The sequence below is a fragment of the Gekko japonicus genome, unplaced genomic scaffold, assembly GCF_001447785.1.
Source record: "Gekko japonicus isolate JY-2015 unplaced genomic scaffold, Gekko_japonicus_V1.1 scaffold959, whole genome shotgun sequence".
NCBI lineage: Eukaryota > Metazoa > Chordata > Lepidosauria > Squamata > Gekkonidae > Gekko > Gekko japonicus.
The window spans coordinates 253466-270475 of NW_015164699.1; the positions used below are offsets into that span (position 1 = coordinate 253466).

Genomic DNA, 17010 nt, shown 5'->3' on the forward strand with positions numbered 1-17010 from the left:
TTTATTAAGTGACTTTGAACAGGACGAAGAAATTAAATCTGTAATGATCACCTGGATGAAAGATATAGGAGAAGTAGGGGAGGAGAAGTGGGCAAGTATGTGGAAAACGGTAAAGTTCATGAGAGCGGTAGCATACAAAGAAAATGTATACAAGATGTTTCATAGATGGCACTGGGCGCCTGATAAGCTAGCCAAATGTTATAAGGGGTACCCAAATGTGTGTTGGAAATGTAAAACATGTAAAGGGACGTTCTACCATATGTGGTGGCAATGTAGTAAGATACAAGAATTCTGGAAAATGGTGAGAGAAGTAATACAAAAAAAGCCTGGGTAAAAATGTAGCATTAAAACCGGAAATATATCTCTTAAACATGATCCCGAAAGGATATAATAATCAACTCATACATAATTAGCTATGTTATAACGGCTGCCAGACTATTAATAGCTCGACAATGGAAAGCAGAAGGGTTACCTACCAAGGAAGATCTGATGAACAAGATATTAGAATTAGCCAGAATGGACGACCTAAGCTTAATGATGCAGAATAAAAATGAGAAGGTACATAAAAAGAGATGGGGAAAAGTGTACAAATGGATAGAGGAACAGACAGGAACCTAGAATACCTAATTTGTATTTAAATCACTATGAGAGAAATGACTCTGATATGTATGCAAATGAAGTAGATGAAATATATGTAACTTACTTTTAATAAAATAAAAAATTTCAAAAACAAAAGTATGCCTAGACGAAACAGTTTATAAAACACTATGGCTCCCTACAGCTAAAGATTACTCATTAAAGGTTAATTAAGCGTTTATGAAAACCTATGAGATGGCAGTGAAGGCAGCTGAAAGGGAATCTGCCCAGTTGGCGCAGAGTCTCGGGTCATTAGTATGCTGATGACATTCAGCTGTATGTTGCTGGACAGAGGGACAGATATGGCCTCATCTATTCTGGCGCCGGCCTGGCGGAACTCTCTGCCAAATGACATATGTGCCCTGAGGGACCTAAGGTAGTTCCACAAGACAGAGGTGTTCCGCCTGGCCTCTGGTCGAGGACTGCGATGGTTTGCCATCAAGCCTGGCCTCCCTGTCTCTCCACCCCTTGGGGAAAGGATGTATACTGTTTCAATGACATCTAAAAAGATGACGAAGCCCCGCCCCCTGCTTACGGCCGCCCCGCTTCCGGCCCTCATTCAGCCAGGAGGAGGCAGGAGAAGAGGGAGGGTAAGTTGCTTCCTCCCTGCCTCTCCCCACCCCTGCCTGCCTGGGGCCAGGGAGGGCCTTCGCGGGGCTTCCTAGCACTCCCGCCGGCCTTGGAGGTCCACCGCCGGGCCCCTCATGGCTGGCGGTGGTGGCCGGGACCGTTGGGGGCGGGGTGTGTGGCCTTATGACACATTTCCGGTGATGTCAGGGGGTGTGGCATATGCTAATGAGTTATGCTAATGAGTTCCCCTAGCTCTTTTTCTACGAAATGACCCCTGCTCCCACCTATTAATGTTAATGATATGGCCATCGTCAATGTTTCGCTCCTTCATGGACTGGTACGCTTCGCGGGTGCAGATGCTCATGGCCATGACATTGACCTGAAAGAGAAGACAGGAAAGGGAAGCTAGAACATTCCAGAAGCGCAGCAACACTTTGGCATTCAGTGGCCAGGGACGTACAATGTCATTCTCTCGATGGCTAGTTTTGAGCAAATATCTAAGTTGGTAAACCCACAGGACAGTTCTGTTCCGTTCTCAGAACATTGTACGTAATGCTGTGTCAAGAACATAAAAATCTGGATCATTCTAAAGGTCCCTCTAAGCCCAGTATCCAACAGTGGTCAGCGAGATGCTTCCGGGAAGCCCACAACAGTCCTCCCCTTCTTGTTTTATCCAGGAATCTGGAATGTAGAGGCAGACTGCCTTGGAGCTTGGGAGACCCCATCCTGTTTGCAACAGACCTCTCTAGGAAGTCCATGAGCAGCAGCATGAAGGTATGATCCACAGCCAGTGTTATGGGCAGGCTTCGGTGGGTACTTGCTGACCAATGAGAGTTGCCCGTGGGCCCACACACCGTGACGGCTTCTTGCAAGTGAAGGAGGGAATCTGGAGGAATCAGCTGAAGGCAGGGGAGGGGTTGCCTCCTTCCCAACTCCCCTGTACCCCTCCCTGCCTCCCTCCCCAGCTTTCCCCTGGCAGTCAGCACCCTGCATTTGCTCCTGCACTCTTGGGAGGACCTGACACATATGCTGCCAGAATGCACTAAAACGAAGGACAGGATTTCCCAATGGGAACAATGAAGAAGAGACTGGATTTATACCCCGCCCTTCACTACCCAAACAGACTCCTTTCCCTTCCCCTCCCCACAACAGACACCCTGTGGAGCTGAGAGAGCTCTCTCGAGAACTGCCCTTGAGAGAACAGCTCTGGGGGGGGAACTCGTAACTGACCCAAGGTCACACCAGCGGCTGCATGTGGAGGAGTGGGGAATCAAACCCGGTTCTCCCAGACTAGAGTCTGCGCTCCTAACCACTACACCAAACTGGTTCTACTGGGAGAGGGTTGAAGGCCCATTGGATATAATGGGAGCCCGGAATGCCAATTGACTTGCATGGCTTCCACTGAAATACATCACAACACACACACACAAATAAAACTGCAATGAAAATGCGGAATGGACTTTGGATTAAGGCCCAGGTAGACTGCTCTGGGACTGAGATGACATCCTGCAGAGTGGAATGACGGTCCCTGGGAGCAGCAGGTGTTCTGGGACTGGAACGACAGCCCCCCCCCCTCCCAGAGTGGGTGACAGTCCCCGGGAATAGCAGTATGCCATCACAGCACTGATGGAAGGGTTACGGCAGGAATTGATTTGATTTTTTAGATTTTTATCCCGCCCTTCCGGTCAAGGCCAGCTCAGGGCAGCTTACGAAACAGAATAAAATTCCAACAAGAAGCAGCGAGACAGGTACATGCTGAGTGAGGCCTGGATGTTTGTTACTAGCAGCCCGTTCTGACAAGCTCTTACCGGCAGGGGGCAGCCTTGCTCTGCACGTGAAAACAAGGGCTTGAACATTTTGGGCAAGTTTCGCAGGCAGAAAGGTTTTCTAAGAGCCAGCTTGGAAGGAGGAGAAATGGAGACCTGGAGACCGGACAAGACAGCAAGGGGAGGGGCCCCCTGTCCATCCGGTTTGGTGACAAAGGCTTTCGAAATTCTCCAGATTTCTCCCTGAATTGGTCTCCGTTCCAAAGTGACAGCGAGGCATCAGTGAAATCCTCTTCACGATGCCAAGGCTTTGTTCCAACTGCCACACGCGTCCCATGTGTCACTGTCTTAAATTCACATTCTTTCCCACCTCAAAAGTTAACCGTGTGCTTCAGCATATGGGTGCGCTAATTAATACGTGGTGCATTAGAGGACCCTTGACACCACCACATCCAAGTTGCTTTCTGTGCTGTGATTTAATTCAACGCGCGGCGATTAAAACTCAGCACAAAATGGGAAGATTGCTATGCTGTGCTTTAACCAGTGCGCTCAAGTGCATTGGTGAACTGCAAGAAGAAAGGAAGGCATATCTGGGAAACGGCAGCAACTTGGCATCTGTCAGTTCTGAAGTTTTAGAAATTCTCAACATTAAACAGGAAACTTAGAGGGCAACAATGTTCCAAGCACAAACCAGTGAAATTGGGAGCAGCCGTGACCAATGCTCCCTCTAAGCTGTGGAGTCCCGTGAGCAAAAATTCTACTTTGTGAGCTCCTTGCATTAAAGTTGTGAGCGAGCCATTTGGCTCCTACATCAATTAGTTTGCTCTGGAGCCCTCCTTCCTGAGCAAAGACAAAAAAGTGTGATCCGGAGGCTAAAAAAACTGTGGGCCAGCTCACACTAACTCAGCTCAGAGGGAACACTGGCTATGACTCAATGGAAGAGCCTCTGCTTGGTATGCAGAAGGTCCCAGGTTTGATCCTTGGAATCTCCAGTTAAAAGGATCAAGCAGGTGGTGGTGTGAGAGACATCAGACCGGAGACCCTGGAGAGCTGCTACCGTACCAATCTGAGCAGACAATACTGACCTTGATGGACCAAGGGACTGATTCAGTATCAAGCAGCTTCATGTGTTCATATCATGTGTTAAGGGGTATCTATTCACTGTCAGCAAGCTGCCATTGTGTTCTGTGTTACTTGTACGGCTGTACAGTTTCTTCCTCCCCCCCTCTGCCTGCTAGCCTGTATTTTATTCTGCTGTAATGCTTAAGTCAAACATCTGGAGGACGTGGTGTAGGAGGTGAGCTTGAATGCTAGCTTGTTGCCTTTAGAGCTTGGGAACTGCACCTATATTATGTCTGGAGATAGCAGTGTTCCCAGGGATTGAGCGCGCAACCGTTTCCTTTTACCCACCAGCGGGAAAGTGATCCATTGGTTCGGTACCTTGTTCAAATCCCTTTATTATGCTTGCCCTGGCTGTTTGTACCCATTCCTAACAAAGGACTTGTTTGAGTATCTTTCCAAAGCTTTGAAATAAATTTTGCTTTCCTGAAACGTGGATTTATTCTCGATGCTTGGGGATCCAACACCACCTGATTGACCTGTTCGGTTTGTCTGTCAGTCTCTGGGTGGTAGGCGCTGCCCAAAACTTGCATGAATTCTCTCCAGAAGGGAAAACTACCTACAACCGAGGGGGACACGGGATCGGTCCCAACAACCTCCATGCAGTTGGTCACCACCGACATGACTACGGTGCCTACGTCTGTGAAAGATGTGAAAGCGAGTCAAAGAGCTAAAGCCTTCCTTCGCACCTTTCGTCAAGGCAAGAAATCTCCCCACTCCACCCCCCACACGACCATCTCGCTTACTTGATAGACCTGGACACCAAAGCATCTGACTTCGAAGCTCTTCTAGGGATGGGCTCACAGGATCTGGTTAGGGGTCAGGGGTCATTTCCTGCGGGAGCACACAAGAGCAGAGCTCCGGCAGTAAGGAGCCCAGGGGGTGGGCACATGCAACAAGCCCCGCCCCCAGCAGCCCTCAGTTGGGCCACGAGGAGCAAGAAGCAGCCAAGTAAGTTGCAGAGCCTCCCCCGGCTCACCTTCAGGTACAAGCTCTCCCTCCTCTGCAAGGACATATCTGCACCTTCCCCACCCCCCATAGCTTGCAATCCAAAACAGTCCAGTGGAGCCTGAGCAGTGGGTGTTGTCAGCTAGCTGCCATGTTTTGCTTGATCCCTTCTCTGACCCTGGCGCTACGGCGCATGCCTCATAGCTTGCTCGCTGCTCTGCCCGCTTGCCGTAAACAGCGATAGGGAGACCGTTATCTGTCTGACCTTCTGACGGAGGGAGGGCTTGCGTTCCACCGCTGGTGTGAATATTTCGGCTCTCATGGGGCACTGAGACTCTCCCGCTTATTATGTAACCTCCCGCCAGGAGAATTCCCCCCCCCCGCGCGCGCTCGGATTTCATTTGCTTAACCATTTGCCTCATCCTGCTATATGTCGGGATGCTTCCGCCCTATTGTCATTCCTAACAATAAACCTGTGGACATGGTAACAGACCTGTAGTCTAATAAAGCATAACGCTTCCCTGGAAACGTGTGTAGAGATTTACTTGCTGTTGAACCTGACAGGTGTTGCCTTCTGACACACTTCCGGTGAGGTCAGGGGGTGTGGCATATGCAAATAAGTTATGCTAATAAGTTCTGCTAATGAGCTCCTGCACCTCTTTTTCTACGAAATGACCCCTGTTAGGGGTGAAGAGGAAGACAGCAAGAAGGCCCAAAGAGGGCAAACGGGGGGCTAGGACTAAAAGAGAGCCGATGGATGAAGCTGAGCGACAGCAGATTTAAGACAGAGAAAAAGGAAGTACTTCTGTTATCTGTGGTGGGCTCTCCAAAAAACGGCCAATGCAACATTATGAAAGGGGGGGGGTATGCAAATTATCACCTCAATTCCCTGCCTAAAAACAGGGTCGTTGGTGGGTAAGACACAGAGGAAATGTGCAAAGGGTAAGCCGTAGTGCTTTGGAGCTCCTGAAGGGACTCTGCCCCGGGCCCTTTTGAGCCACAATGTCATAAACCAAAAGGGATCAGAGAGGAAGTGGGGAAGAGGCGAAACGCCAGCTAATTTTTAACTGAGTTGATTGAACTGAGCAGGAGCCTACAATCCGGGCCCAACCCACTGACTTCCACAAGGCAAAGGGCTCCTTAACCCCCTCCTTCCCAGCGGGGGGGTGGGGGACTATAACCACAGAGGCGTGGGCCAGTTTCTTCTCTCATTCACATAACTCAACTTTCTCCCCAACGGGGATTCAACTCATGCGCTCGCTTCATTTAAGACGCAGGCCAAGGACTCTGTGACCCCCTTCTCGCTTCTACAGTTTCCCCCTCCTCCATTTTCTCCTCACAACAATCCTGTGAGGTAGGTTAGGCTGACTGATTAGATGGAGGCGCTGTGGCTCAGCGGCAGAGCATCTGCTTTGCCCTCAGGGGATCCCAGGTTCAATCCCCGGCATCCCCAGTTAAAAATGGACCTCTTCTTCTGCCTGAGGCCTTGGGGAGCCACTGCTCGTCAGAGTAGACAAGACTGACCTTGATGGAGCGAGGGTCCGATTCAGTAGAAGGCGGCTTCTCCTCACTGCTTCTCCTCACCGGTGTTAGCCCCCAGACATCCCCTTCTGCTGAAAGTATAGTTTGGCTTCTGAAAGGAATGAGTCCAAGCAGCCTTCATTTTAACAGCACTTTCTGGGCAGCGCCTGGTCTGCAAAATGGTTCTGGTGTCGCACAGAACGGATGCCCGCAAGCACAGGCCAGAGATCCTGGAAGGTGTGATGGGCTTGTCCACTAACGACCACTGCCCTCACCTTGAAACCATGCACAATGGCAATCATGGGTCTCTAGGAAAAGACTGTGTTTCATCTTAAACTAATCATTTCCCCCCCTGGCCTGACCTTCCCTGACCTATTAACCTTAATTATGAAGCCACTGATCACCTTTCGGCCATCCCTGGCAGCTTCCCCTTCCAACCACAGAGGGTCATCAAGCAACCATTAGCTACACTCAGGGCTCTTTTTGTAGAAAAAGCCCAGCAGGAACTCATTAGCATAATAGGCCACGCCCAACAGCAGAAACTCATTAGCATACAGCAAAGCTCATTAGCATATTAGGCCCCACCCCCATGTTACAAGAAGCGTGGTCATCCAGCCATACCCACCTTCTGCTTCTTATTCTGTTTACCTTGTTTGTTGTCAAAACCCAGAGCTTTTTTTGTAGCAGGGACTCCTTTGCATGTTAGGCCACACACCCCTAATGTAGCCAATCCTAATGAGTTTCTTCTGTTGGGTGTGGCCTGTTATGCTAATTAGTTCCTGCTGGGCGTGGCCAACTCGGGAGCCAGCCGGAACTCCGTTCCTGTGCGTTCCTGCCCCAAAATAGCCCTGGCTACACTCATGAAAGTATCACAGACAGGAGTGGGCACGGACCAGTCCATGGACCTAACTTCATGACGCACTGGGGCCCCAGTTCGTGGTCTGTTTGCCTGGCCTGTGTATTTGCAGTTTTGACAGACTGCCCACGGACCATGATTCTCTTCGGAGGTCCATTTGGTCTCTTGGGCTGGTCTGTGGGCCATACATGCTTTTGCCCAGGGAACCCTTTGAAGCTGTGCCCACTGTGGTGCACCCGCAAGAGAGCTCGGGAGGAATTTAAATGCCTCCTAAGCCTACTTCCAGATTGCGCTGCAGTGCCAGTGAGCAGTGTTCCCTCTAAGCTGAGTTAGTGTGAGCTAGCGCACAGTTTTTTTGGCCTCCAGCTCACACTTTTTTTGTCTCAGCTCAGGAAGGATGGGGCTCCAGAGCAAACTAATTTATGCAGCAGCCAAATCGCTCGCTCCCAACTTTAATGCCGGTAGCTCACAAAGTAGAACTTTTGCTCACAAGACTCCACCGCTTAGAGGGAGCATTGCCGGTGAGCCCACTTCCAGCGCAGAGCCCGCTTCCACATTGTGCTGCTGCTGCATGACGCGCAATCCAGAAGTGGGCCCTGGAGGCATTTAAATGCCCATCACGGACCTCACGGTCCACAAACTGGTTGGCAAACCAGGGAAGTCCATGGAAATTCATAGTCCGTGAAATTCACGAACCTCTGTGGGCCTCCATTTTTCCGGTCCATGCCCATGCCCATCTCTAATCACAAGTCTCCCCAAGGTCTTTGTGCATCCCTGGGAATGCTGCTCAGTCTTTCCCCAACACATCGTTTCACTTCTAGCTAATCCCATCAGTCACATCACCATGCCCTCCGGTAGCAATGTGCCCTGCGACTGGACCATGCTCTGCCCTGTGCAGTGTGTGTGCGTCTTGGGTGCCTACTGACAACTCGCCCCCAAACTCATTTGGGTCTCCGTCCGCCCTCACTCTGTGAAGCGCTGCTTCATTTCACAGCCTCTTCTCCACAGATCTCTCCTCTTCTGGACTAGTAACTATAATTTCCCAAAAAACCCTTCCAATGCTCCCTCTAAGCTGTGGAGTCTTGTGAGCAAAGATTCTACTTTGTGAGCTCCTGGCATTAAAGTTGTGAGCGAGCGATTTGGCTACTGCATAAATCAGTTTGCTCTGGAGCCCTCCTTCCTCAGCTAGGACAAAAATGTGTGAGCCGGATGCTAAAAAACTGTGAGCTAGCTCACACTAACTCAGCTTAGAGGGAACACTGCCCCCTTCTGCATTCCCACTCTTTCGTGTATTTCTAGTAGCTGGTGTGGTGTGTATGTTTTATCATGTGCATCTATTTCTGTATGTGTGCACCATTTTATTATTTCATCTTCAATAAAAAGAACCTTTCTTGGTCAAGCCACTGTTGGGTTTATTTCTGAGGGTTTTTCCAAGGGAAATAATCCCTGTAGGAGCTGGTGGAGATCACACAATTAGCCCCTTTTGCAAAGCTCTAACTCTCCCAATCACTAACTCTCCCAATTAAAAAGGAGACAACCCCCAATATGGGTAACACGGGCTCCCTTAGTTTGTCTTTAGCACCAAGGAGAGAATTCTGCCAAAGCCTCCCCTGCTGTGCACAAGGCTAGAAGGGGGTTACAGAGTCCTTGGCCTGCATCTTGAAGGAAGCGAGCGCAGGAGTTGCAGAACAGAAAGGGGAAAGAAGTGTTAGGCCTCTGTCCATGGCAGAGGTGCAAAATGGGGAGCAGGGGTCCCTGGAAACTGAGGTCATGCTGAAGGCCAACCAGGAACCCCTGGGAACAGCCTGTGCCCTTAAGATGCCAGCCGCCAACCCCATACGGGGGCGCACTTTAAGATTCACCTACAGCACTCTTGTTTATTTTATAACCCTCATTTCTCCTCAAGGGACCCAAAAGTCGCTCACTACAGTTCTCCTCTTCTTCATTTTCTCCTCACAACAATCCTGTGAGGTAGGCTAGGCTGACTGTGTGTGACTGGCCCAAGGTCACCCAGCGAGCTTCCATGGCAGAGTGGGGATTCAAATCTGGGTCTCCCAAGCCTCTAACCACTGCACCAGACTGTCACAGACCGAGGGACTGAAAGAGCTAGTAGTCACCAGTCACAGAATTAGGTGGTTTTATGCAGCCACAAGGCACAGCTTGGGCCCTTCTGGGCCTTGAGCGCTCGTGGATTAAGCCTCGTGACCAGTGTTCCCTCTAAACTGAGTTTGTGTGAGCTAGCGCACAGTTTTTTAGCCTCTGGCGCACACATTTTTGTCTTCGCTCAGGAAGGATGGGGCTCTAGAGCAAACTAATTTATGCAGTAGCCAAATTGCTCGCTCACAACTTTAATGCCAGTAGCTCACAAAGTGGAAGTTTTGCTCCACAGCTTAGAGGGAGCATTGCTCGTGAGCCCGCCTCGATGCCAGCTCCCAACCACATTAGCCAGCAGGAAGCCAGTTGTATGACTTCCAAGGCTACAGGCTGCATTTCACAGATTGGCCTCTGCTAGACGCTGTGGGCTTCCCAGAAAGAGCCACTTGATTGCTCTTGGAAACACAATTCTGGACTGCGCAGAGCTTTTGTTTCGGACGTTTAGCCAACCAGTTTCCTCGACAGGCTAGCTTTCTGTGTGCAGGAAAGGTTTTTCTGGACATAAGCCAGTAGACAAATCAGATAACTTACACAAGGCGCGTTTCAAAAAAAAAAAATCCCCTCACGTAAAAAACTACACTGCCCTAACGTTCTCCTTGAGAAGCTAGTTTTCTACATGAAGGGAACTTTTTTCCCATACAGAGTACTGTGCCACCATGTAAGCCTTCACTTTATCATCTGAAGCAAAACAGCACACACGTCTGTGAGAAAAAGAGCCAGTTTTGCCTAGTGATTAGCGGCAGACTCTGATCTGGAGAACCGGGTTTGATTCCCCACTTCTCCACCTGCAGCCAGCTGGGAAACTTTGGGTCAGCCACAGTTCTCTCAGAGCAGTTCTCTCAGAGCTCTCTCATCCCCACCTACCTCACAGGGTGTCTGTTGTGGGTAGAGGAAGGGACTGGTGATTGTAAGCCGCTCTGAGACTCCAAGTGAAGGGTGGGGTATAAATCCAGTCTCTTCTTCTTCTTCACCTCAAACTTGCTTTGAATCGGCTCGGCCTCATCTAAAGTCACGCTTCTTTCCTACTCACGTCCAGCATTGTCCTCCAGCCTTCCGTCTTGCCGGACAGCAGGGGCTCTGGCCGGGCCAGTCCGGCGTTGTTGATGCAGACGTCAACCCCCTGGTGGAGGGTCTTGATGGCCGAGAACATGGAGAGGATCTCCTCTTCAACGGAGAGGTCACACTTGTACGGAACGAGGGTGCCTGGGAATCCGGCGCTCTGGCACTCCGCTGCCAGTTTCTAGAACCAAAAAAATTAGGAGGAGAAGAGGTCAGAACGCAATCCTGCTTGAGGGACTGAAGGCAGCCAAGCATTTTGCAAAGAAGCAAGCAAACAAATTATATAAAAATAACTGGCTGATATTCATTTACTTGCTTCATCTATACATTGCTCTTCTTCCCAATGGGAAATGTCGAAGGGGAAGCTCTATACTATAAGCCCCGGTGAGAAAGAAGAGATGCAGAAGTTTATAGATAAAAATTTGGCCAGGGGGTTTATCCAGCTGGCTGCTTCCCCGTTTAAAGCCCCCGTCCTCTTCCGGAAAAAGAAGGATGGGGGTTTGTGTACAGACTATGCGTGGTTCGATGAGGCTATGGGCTATGCTGTGGAGGGCCACCCAAGACGGACAGGCCACAGGAGAGAACTCAGACCAAGTGTGATCCACTGAAGAAGGAAATGGCAACCCACTCCACTATCTTTGCCAAGAAAACCCCATGGACAGTATCAAAAGGCTAAAAGATATGACGCTGGAAGATGAGCCCCTCAGGTCGGAAGGTGTCCAATATGCTACTGGGGAAAAGCAGAGGGCAAGTACAAGTAAACCCAGAAAGAGTGAAGCGGCTGGGCCAAAGCCGAAAGGACGCTCAGTTGTGGATGTGTCTGATGGTGAAAGGAAAGTCCGATCCTACAAAGGACAATACTGCATAGGAACCTGGAATGTAAGATCTATGAATCAAGGTAAACTTGACGTGGTCAAAAATGAGATGGCAAGACTGAACATCGATATCTTAGGAATCAGTGAACTAAAGTGGACAGGAATGGGTGAATTTAACTCAGAAGACCATTATATCTTCTATTGTGGCCAGGAATCTCGTAGAAAAAATGGTGTGGCCTTTATAGTCAACAAGAGAGTGCAAAAGTCAGTACTAGGATAGAATCTCAAAAATGACAGAATGATTTCAGTCCGATTCCAAGGCAAACCATTCAACATCACAGTAATCCAAGTCTATGCCCCAATCACTGATGCAGAAGAGGCTGAAGTGGACCGGTTCTATGAAGACCTACAACACCTCATAGAACTAACACCAAAAAATGATGTCCTCATCATCATAGGGGACTGGAATGCTAAAGTAGGAAGTCAAAAGGTAACCGGAATAACAGACAAGTTTGGCCTTGGAAAGCAAAATGAAGCAGGGCAAAGGTTAACAGAGTTTTGTCAAGAGAACACACTGGTCATAGCGAACACCCTTTTCCAACAACCTAAGAGACGACTCTACACATGGACATCACCAGATGGGCAACACCGAAATCAGATTGACTATATAATTTGCAGTCAAAGATGGAGAAGCTCTATCCAGTCAGTAAAAACAAGACCTGGAGCTGACTGTGGCTCAGATCATGAGCTACTCATTGCAAAATTCAGACTTAAACTGAAGAAAATTGGGAAAACCACGAGGCCATTCAGGTTTGACCTAGATCGCATCCCTGATGAATATACAGTAGAGGTGAAGAATAGATTCAAGGGTCTGGATTTGATAGATAGAGTGCCTGAAGAACTATGGACAGAGGTTCGTGACATCGTACAGGAGGCAGCAATCACCACCATCGAGGGAAAACCTCCCCCTTCCCCCTCCCGTGGGGGGCTGGGAAGCCAAATTTGCCTCCGCCCTCTCAAAATCTGACATGGATGAAGTGAGGGAGACGGGAGACTTGGAGCAAAGGGACAATGGCTGCTGGTATAAAGAAAAAAACCTGTTTGTTCCAAAACTGTTGCGGGGGGACGTGTTAGCCGCAGTCCATGGATCTAAGCCGGCTGGCCATTTGGGCTTTGTAGAATCATTCCATCTTTTACAGCATCAATTCTGATGGCCGCACATGTGCAAGGATTTATCACTGTATGTGCACTCATGTCAAATCTGCATTATGTGTAAGCCTAGACCGGGGAAGCCCCCAGGCCTCTTGAAGCCGCTGCCTACTCCCAGCAAACCATGGGAGGTGATTTCTATGGATTTTATCACAGACCTACCTCTCAGCAAGTCTATGACCGTAATTTGGGTAGTCGTGGACCTGTTTTCCAAACAGGCGCATTTCATCCCATTTCCCAGTTTGCCAACTGCCTGATTGTTAGCGAAAGCTTTCCTCCAACATGTATTTAGACTTCACATGTTGCCAATCAAGATAATCACAGATCGTGGATCTCAATTTGTGTCGAAGTTTTGGGGGGGACTAATGGACCTTTTGGGGGTGGAATGGGCCCTAAGCAGTGCTTACCACCCAGAGACTGACAGCCAGTCAGAACAAGTGAATCAAACACTAGAGCAATATCTGTGCTGTTTCACCAACTCTCAACTTGCTTGGCTGAATTCTGTTATCATAACGCTTTCCATTCATCTATGGGGGTTTCGCCATTTAAGGCTGCTCTGGGCTATGACAGCCCCCCCCCCAGTCCCCTTCCTCACCACCTCTTCGGGGGAAGGGGGTGATGCAGGAGATTGGTGTGCAACGCTGAGAAACTCTTGGCCAGGAATCTGTGAAACACTGGAGGCTGCCAAGGCAGCTTACAAGCACCAGGCTGACAAGAAAAGGGTGGAGGGATGGGTTTTGCAGCCTGGAGATTATGTGTATGTGTCCACCAAGAACTTGAGACTCTCTCAGTCCTGTTGGAAATTGGCGTGGAAGTACATCGGACCTTTTAAAGTGAGAAGGCTGATTACTGATGTGACTGTAGAGTTGGATTTACCTAAAAATCTAAAACATGTCCATCCAATTTTCCATTTCAGCCTTTTGAAGCCCGATGGCGCCCTGAACCGACGGTGCCTCCCCCTCTCTTGGTGGAGGGTGAAGAACATTACAAGATCTCTAGCATTTTGGACTCTAAACTAAAAAGTGGACGTTTGTACTACCTTGTGGAGTCGGTGCATTTTGGTCCCCAGCACCGAGAATGGGTGGAAGTAGGAGATATTCGGGCCCCTGACCTCTTGCGTGATTTTCACGAACGTCTCCCGGGGAAACCGGGAGGTCTCCCGGGCATTCCGGGAGGGGGCTGATTTTCTTTTGAGGTGTCAGAATGTCAGCTAGCTGCCATGCTTTCTTTGTTTACCTTCATCCCTGCCTTTGCGCAACCGCACATGCTTGCTTTGCTTGGCTACTGTAGGTAACATAAGGGAGGCGCTCTTTTCCCCCCGTGCAAACTGGCTCAGCCAGATGGCGCTATCGGTATAACCTTGAAGGGAGGGGAGGGCTTCAATTCCACTACGGGTGTGAATATTTCTGCTCTCATGGGATTGGGGTGAGTCTCCCGTTCATGATATAATATCCCGCCAGGAGGATTCCCGCGTGCGCGCTTGGATTTCATTTGCTTAGCTAGATGTAGCATCATAGTATATGTATGGAGCCCCTTGCAGCCATTGTTATTCCTGACAATGTACCTGTACCACTTGGCAACAGACTAGTATTCTAATAAAACATAGCCTTTCCAGGAGATTGTGTTTGGACCTGCTTGCTGTTGACCCTGACAATAACTCACACATTGGTGCCTTTTTCCAGCAAGAGAAAGACAGCCAACATTATTCTGCAGCCCGTTGAAAGCTAGAAGAGGACAGGCCTTATTAGAGCTTCCTCACTGACAAGGGAATCTTAAAAGCTTCATTTTTTTAAAAAAGGGAAATGCCTGAGAGCAACCACTGGGAAGAGAAGGAGTCCCAGAGCAATCAAACCTCCAGCCAGGAGGTCCGTAAGTACCCCAGCTTTGTTCAGGGAATCAGGGGCGTTATTCCCCTGCGAATGTTTAATCTCACACACTGAGACGCTAAATGTTCTGGCACCCATTCAGCAAAGCACTCCAGAGCAAATTAAGGTCCATCACCCCCCATTACAGTACTGACTGGAATGGAGGGGGAGATGTAAGACTCTGATCCTACACTTCTGAAGTCAGCTCACTTTCCACCTGGAAGCAGACAACCGAGTCAGCAACACAGACCTGAATTTGAGTGAGAATTTATTTCGAAGGCCAAGAATTGATCAAGGAGGCGGAGATTGGATTTATACCCCATGCCCTTCACTCGGAGTCTCAGAGCAGCTTACAAACTCCTTTCCCTTCCCCTCCCCACAACAGACACCTTGCGAGGTAGGTGGGTCTGAGAGAGCTCTGAGAGGATGGCCCTTGAAAGAACAGCTCTGACAGAACTATGGCTTTGCCCAAGGTCATCCAGCAGCTGCAAGTGGAGGAGTGGGGAATCAAACCCAGCTCTCCCAGATTAGACTCTGCGCACTTAACCACTACACCAGACCTGTCAACACCCAGTAGCTTGGTCACCAGTGGCGAGGAACGATTGTTTCTAGGCGACCAGGCAGGATCTGATCCAGGTTTGGGGGGGACCATACGCGTGATGCCCTCCAGTTCACCCCATAAGACGGTTGCACAGGGAGCAGCGCATGATGCCCTTACATGCTGCTTTGAGCCCCTCAAGCCCCTCATTTGTCTGTAGTTGTCTTTGGGGACTGGTCCTGCTGTTTGGATTTTGTGTTCGTTTCATACAACTCTCCTGATGCTTGGATAGATTGTTCTTAGTCTGTGCTGGTGTAGGCGGATGCTCTGGGCCAGCCTTCATCTTGCTGCTGATGCTCCCTCTAAACTGTGGAGTCTTGTGAGCAAAAATTCTACTTTGTGAGCGACCGGCATTAAAGTCGAGAGTGAGCGATTTAGTTGCTGCATCAATTAGTTTGCTCTGGCAGCCATCCTTCCTGACCGAAGACGAAAATGTGTGAGCCGGAGGCTAAAAAACTGTGAGCTAGTTCACACTAATTCAGCTTAGAGGGAACACTGCAGGCTTTTATTGCCATGCTGGGTTTTGTGCCTTTCATGGGACCGTTTATATTACCAACAATTTGGCGAGTTTTCATTTGTTTCATTCGGAACTGTCGCAAGCCATCTCAAGCAGTTTTCCGGAGAAGTAACCAATAATCTGAAGAGCTAAGTATAATAACAATAACCAACATGCAAGACCTCCCCTCATCCATGCCATTTTCTACCACTGCCCCCTGATAATTACGGGAACACAGAACGCTTGAATCCACCTTATTTTTCGCAGCCCAGCAATCAACCAATAAGGCCCATTCCGTTACCAAAGCCATTTGTCTTGCTGATCTTCATTGGGTTTTTTCCCCTTCAACAAAACATTCAATTTACTAAGCAAATCAGTCTTGTTTTGTCGACCTTCTCGGGAGGAGTAAAAGCATCACTTTCCTGGAGGGATTTCAGCAGCAGTCAGATCAGACCGCGCTGGCAGATCTGCCATCTCTGTCTGGAGGTTTGAGTCTGTTCTGTCTCTGTCATTTTTTGGCTTTCTCTTTAATGCTGCTAACGTTGATGTATTTCTGGCCTTTTTACCGGCTCTTTGGATTGCCCGCCTTGCTGTGTTGTAGTAACAGCTATGTGGACTGTAACCACCATCTATTTCTTGGAAAGGGGTTTTATGTTTTGCCAGTTGCCCGAGCGCCACAGTGGCTGAATTCATGATTCTTCCATTGCGGGAATTGGCTCGGCTGCCCGTTGCAATGAACTATCCTGTCATAATCAAATGATGCTAAAAAGGGAAGAGGAGTAGAGGCTAGCATGCCAGCTCCGTGAAGGTCACCTGGCCAGCCACAGCAAGACCTCGCCAACCCAGAGCAAGCCTTTTTTCCTCTTCTGCTGATGGGCTTTGGGGTTTTGATGCTAACAAGGACAGACAGCCCTGTCTCAGACACGTCAGCCTCGGAGCCTGCGACAAACTTGTAGCCCAAGAGGAGGCATCACGTGGCGTCTGGATTCTACTGCCTGGAGGAGATGAGGAGACGTCGAGAAAGACGGGACCAAAACATCCCAGGACCGGCCTTACCGACAAGATGAGGAAACTAACTTACCACTCGACGCTGCTCACTGTAGTAAAGAATGCCGACCGTAATGGGAAGCCTTCTGGTTTTGATTTCTATCCCATTCCATCCAAGGACTACAGGCGGGTGGCAGACACTGAGAGCTGGGCGGGAGGCTGTGTTATGTCAGGAAAGATGGGAAATGGCATTTCACTGTTCTACATCAGCAATTGTGGAGGGATCCTTCTGGCTGAAAAGGTGGAGAGGAAATTAAATATAGACAGGCTTGCCAGTGTGATGGAGTAGGCAGTGTCGGACGAGGGTCTGTGAGGGAAAGGTTTCCCTTGCTCGAAAGCCAGTCGAATCTG

General features: G+C 49.3%; 1 protein-coding gene across 1 annotated transcript in view; it reads right to left on the bottom strand.

The window, feature by feature from the left end:
• DHRS11 (dehydrogenase/reductase (SDR family) member 11) overlaps positions 1-16802 on the bottom strand; it is a 28867-nt gene extending 12065 nt beyond the window's left edge. The window contains exons 1-3 of the mRNA XM_015409487.1: positions 16694-16802; positions 10601-10810; positions 1491-1585 (exon numbers count right to left, since the gene is read on the bottom strand). Of these exons, the coding sequence (XP_015264973.1) occupies positions 1491-1585; positions 10601-10720 (215 nt within the window). The 5' untranslated portion in view covers positions 10721-10810; positions 16694-16802. The remainder of the gene's footprint in view (positions 1-1490; positions 1586-10600; positions 10811-16693) is intronic.
• Between the last annotated feature and the right edge of the window lie 208 nt (positions 16803-17010).